Source organism: Mus pahari, chromosome 21, assembly GCF_900095145.1.
Source record: "Mus pahari chromosome 21, PAHARI_EIJ_v1.1, whole genome shotgun sequence".
Taxonomy (NCBI): domain Eukaryota; kingdom Metazoa; phylum Chordata; class Mammalia; order Rodentia; family Muridae; genus Mus; species Mus pahari.
Window position 1 is genome coordinate 30,016,516 of NC_034610.1, and position 4,392 is coordinate 30,020,907.

The 4,392-nt window shown below is 39.7% G+C and overlaps 1 protein-coding gene across 10 annotated transcripts in view; it reads right to left on the reverse strand.

Annotated features, from left to right (window-relative positions):
* Syne1 (spectrin repeat containing nuclear envelope protein 1) overlaps positions 1 to 4,392 on the reverse strand; it is a 493,437-nt gene that overhangs the window by 329,781 nt on the left and 159,264 nt on the right. For 8 of the 10 annotated variants that reach the window (XM_029532807.1, XM_029532801.1, XM_029532799.1 and 5 more), the window contains 2 exons: positions 2,267 to 2,379; positions 1,556 to 1,724 (listed from right to left, as the gene is read on the reverse strand). In XM_029532807.1, the coding sequence (XP_029388667.1) occupies positions 1,556 to 1,724; positions 2,267 to 2,379 (282 nt within the window). Of the gene's footprint in view, positions 1 to 1,555; positions 1,725 to 1,825; positions 1,976 to 2,266; positions 2,380 to 2,544; positions 2,621 to 4,392 lie in introns of those variants that run through there. The other 2 variants (XM_029532804.1, XM_029532805.1) reach the window with 2 other exon arrangements.

The window sequence follows — 4,392 nt, forward strand, 5'->3', positions numbered from 1 at the left end:
CGAAAAGTGTTTAATACTCAGAGGCCCACAGTCATTGAAATTATTCACCAAAAAGGGGCTTAAAGCTATTTCTAAGGAGCTTTATCTAGGTGCTCTTCACTAGTAGAGAACATGCACATAGAAACCTGCTGGGAATGTAGGATGATGGTCCATTCTACTCATACATGAAATTTGCAAAGCAGTTTGAAATTAGCATCTCAATGAACTCTTTAACTTCATGGAGTGGGCAGGAAGTACTGACATTAACATCAACTCTCTATTAATATATCTTTAGAGGAGTTCGAAGAGAATTATTAATACCATTGTTTTAGAACTTCAAGTTGGTAAAGCTGTCCTATTAGGTACTTAATTCTGATTGGCTGTTCCTAAATTGTTAGAACAAAGCACGGAGCCTATGCAATCAAGTCCTACGCTGAGTGCATCATTTGCTATTACTAAAACTGAGGGTATAAATCCATTCCTCCATTTAATATTTATGAGACTAAGTCAATTACTAGAATTTTTAAAAATGGATTTCTTTTCCTTACCAAAATAGCTACAAATGGATAAAGGAACATATTCTAACAGAGTTCACAGATTTTGAAACAAATGTTTTCCAGATCACTTTAGTGAATCTAGACAGAAGATGTACAAACCACAGGGTAAATGTCTGAATTTTTTCAAATTCATGTAGCTCACATATCAGTTAAAGAGCAAAATTCAGATGTAAAAAAAGCTGATTATGGGTCCAGAATGGGCACAAAAAATATACATTTTAATATGAGTTTCAAGCACATAATCTGTATGTTACTGTGACTTGTCAGATTTTAATAAGCTAATATGTTAACAGTTTAGTTTTATAGCTTAGAACCCACTTTAAACATATATCAGAGGACAGAGATGCTCGGAATATGAATATTTTCAATCAAATGTTGCAAACAATTTGTGTGAAGGCATGATTAGTTGACTAAGAGGAAATAAATTGATTTTATTAAACACATTGTATTGACTATATGTAAACAGAACAGCCACACTCTTTAATTAATTCAGGGCTACTCTTCTTGATAGAATTAGGATTATCTAGACCAATACCCTCAGAACATGAGATAATATTTAAGAATTAAGTTGGTATAGAGGTTTGTAGACAAAATCGCCCAGTGCCTTGGACACACACAGGCACAGCAAAGTTGTGAAAGGAGGCTCACGCAGCAAATCTAACACACTGACGGTCCCCATGTGCAAAACTAAAACGGTTGCCTATTTATTCACACTGGGAGCTTCGAGGACAAGAGGGCAGCCTCTAAGTATAATAATTCAGTTTTAAAGGGCTGATGGATTGCAACTAAAGAATATACAAAAACATTTTGTCATTAATAAGCCCCCTTTACTAGAGTCCGATGCAATTAATAATGGGAACCCTCCCAAAGTCAGGATTTGCAGCACCAAATTCCGAAGAATCTAAGATATTCTAGGTGCTTGGGGAAAACTCCACACCTCAGATCCAAGCCGCTTCACAGAGTGGTGTGGCTGCGCTTTAAATTCAAGGTGGACCTGTGTCAGAGCACTAGAGACTCACGATATAGCTTTGCAGCAGGAGCTCCACAGACTCTCGCCTCCCATACTTGATGATCCAGGACTTCAGCTTTGACTCAGCAAGGACCAGCAGGGACAGCAGACGGTACTTCAGTTCGAGAAACTCCATTTTCATTAAGTGCAGCTCGGATGTGGAGGACACAAAATGAAACCTAGGAACAGACAGGGAGAATTCACAGGATGTAACTAATAGTAACAGGAGGCTGGCCGAACCTGTTACACAGCAGCCTTCTTAAACTCGCTCCCTGCTCACCGTGGTCAGGGGAACCGATTCTTTTCTTAGCTCAAGGATCTAAGAGAAAACAGAACCGATGGAAGGCTTTGATTTAGTTCTCTTCCCCGCTAACACATCTCTCATCTGTTTCTCTTATAAGCTGTTTTTGCAATGTTACATAATGTTCCTTACAGTATTGAATAAAAATACAGCCTATGATGAGGAACTCGTTTCTGTGATCTGCAGGCTGTGGGAACATTACAGCTCACTCTCTCCAGTTAATAATATATTAGAATGTTGGCACTCTTAGCGTCTGTGTGGGAACCCACTTTGCATTTACCAAATGCAAGCATTCCTGTTAAAATTGTAACAATTCATTTTGGGAAAGAAAAAAATGCGAAAAAGAACCCAAAAGCATCCATCTAACAATTTTTCGAAGAGCCTTCAAAAAAAATAAAAGAAAATCTGTCATTTTCTTACCTCTCAGCCATGTCCTCTAGCTGGTCAGGAGGCATTGGGATCCCATTGACAGACCTGGTCCGGTAGATTTCATGGAACGCTCTTTTGTGGGCATCTGTATTTTGAAGCAGATCCTAATATGCAATTTAAAAAAAATAAAGACAGTTTTTAAATGAGGAAACATGTTACCAAGAGACTGAGAAGCATAATCTGCCGGCTGTCCTGATGAGTCAATATATTCAACAATTTGTCCCTGCTGCCACCTTCACATGCAGCCAGCGCCTGTCACAGGCTTTTACCTAGAACAGCAGTCCATGAGTTGTGGAGGAGCCGCTTGCTCTGCTGGAGTGTCTAACAATCACGGCATCTTTAAACACACATGACACCTGCCCAGCAGTGCAGTCAGACCTTTTAAAGGTGTAAGATCCAAGGACTGTGTAGTCATCGCTAGAAACAACCATGAGATGTGTTTTCTTTTTCTTTTTTCTTTCTTTCTATTTTTTTTTTCTGAAATCTGAACACAACAAACTTAACCCCTTAGCGGTAACAGGGACTAGCTTCTGTCCGTTTATTTCCAAGTTGAATGCGTGAGGGCTACTTTAAATGCTATTTGTCAATGACAATATATTTTGCAAACACAGTTTTGGTAGAAAATTTCTCCCAATGCAAAAATCAAGCCCTAGCTAAGAGGGAGCGCAAAGGTGATGTTCATGGATGCTGTTTTTTGTCAGTTTTCCAGGTCTTTAGGTTATTGTGAGTCTTTCTTTGTCTATTGTGTATTTTACCAGCCACACATTTATTTATAAAAAGAATACATCTTTGCCACCACCCCAAGCCCATTTTTCACACACACAAAAGGAAACAGTGGGGTGGATGAAGCTTATGTGAATTGGCTCACACTGAGCAAAGTTCCATCTACCAGAATGCATAATAGTGTCTAAGTCATTGATATATTAACCCACCAAGGTGATCAAGTCAAATTAATATTACTTCTATTAAGTATTATTGACTGGTACAATGGAAAAAGAAGCAGAGATACAAGAGACGCATATTTACTTTAGTGAACTAGTGAGAGCATTTAGGATATGAATTAAAAATAAAGCAATAGAATATAAATTAGCAAAATGGCTCAGCAGGTTAAGAGCACTTCACTTGCTATAAACCCTAACAACTTGAATTTGATAGTTGACACCCATGTGGCAAAGGAAAAGGAAAGAGGACTGCCAGAAGTTGTCCTAACTTCCACACGTGCACAAGTGTGTGCACACACACAAATGAATAAATAATAAGTAAAGTAATAAAAGGCCTTCAAGGTTATAGATGTGTAACTACATTAGAAGCAAGTTAATTTTGTCTTAAACCTTAGTCTGAACTATTTGCCCTGTTATATTTTTTCTACATTATATTTTGAAGTCTTTAGGTGTATAAGTAAACACACACACACACACACACACACACACACACACTCACAAGTCATTCACACCAGATGGAAGGATCTGTGACCCCACGAGGAAAGAGGAGACAGGGCTGTTCTCAGGACAGCTGTCAGCAGTGAGCAATGTAGTCATTCTCCCAGCTTGCCCGCATGCTGACACACCTCCACGGCATATGGGCTTGGCTGAAACTGCCCTCAAGTGACTTCAGAGGAGTTTGTGCCTTCACACCTACCTCGCCTTTGTTATATCTGTCAGTTTTAATATCCAGTACACTGGGGGGGGGGGAACTCTTTACACTCCACACGTATGCGAAGGAACGTCTACAGCTAGCACACACTCCTTGTTCCCAGAAAGTACCCTATGACTGTAAAACCGCTGGATACTGGGCAAACTGTAAAACTGTTCAGCATTCCCCTTAGCAAGATATGATCTGAAATAGATCCCGAGCTGTAAGCAAGAACAAAATTAAAACAAAACAAAACAAAACAAAACCAGACCATCCAGGGCAGACATTAATTTAGTGCTTTTAGACATCAGCCTTTGGAATGTGAACAAGATGAGACACTGGAAATGGTTCTCTGTGGGGAGCCGCCCTCACATTCGCCATTACAAGATAGCGCTGATGTCCTGTGCTCTAACAAACAAACAAGGCAGCTGCGCATGTGCTGGGTAGATTTCCATTCCCTTGTGCCCTGCCTTTCCCGTGGCGTC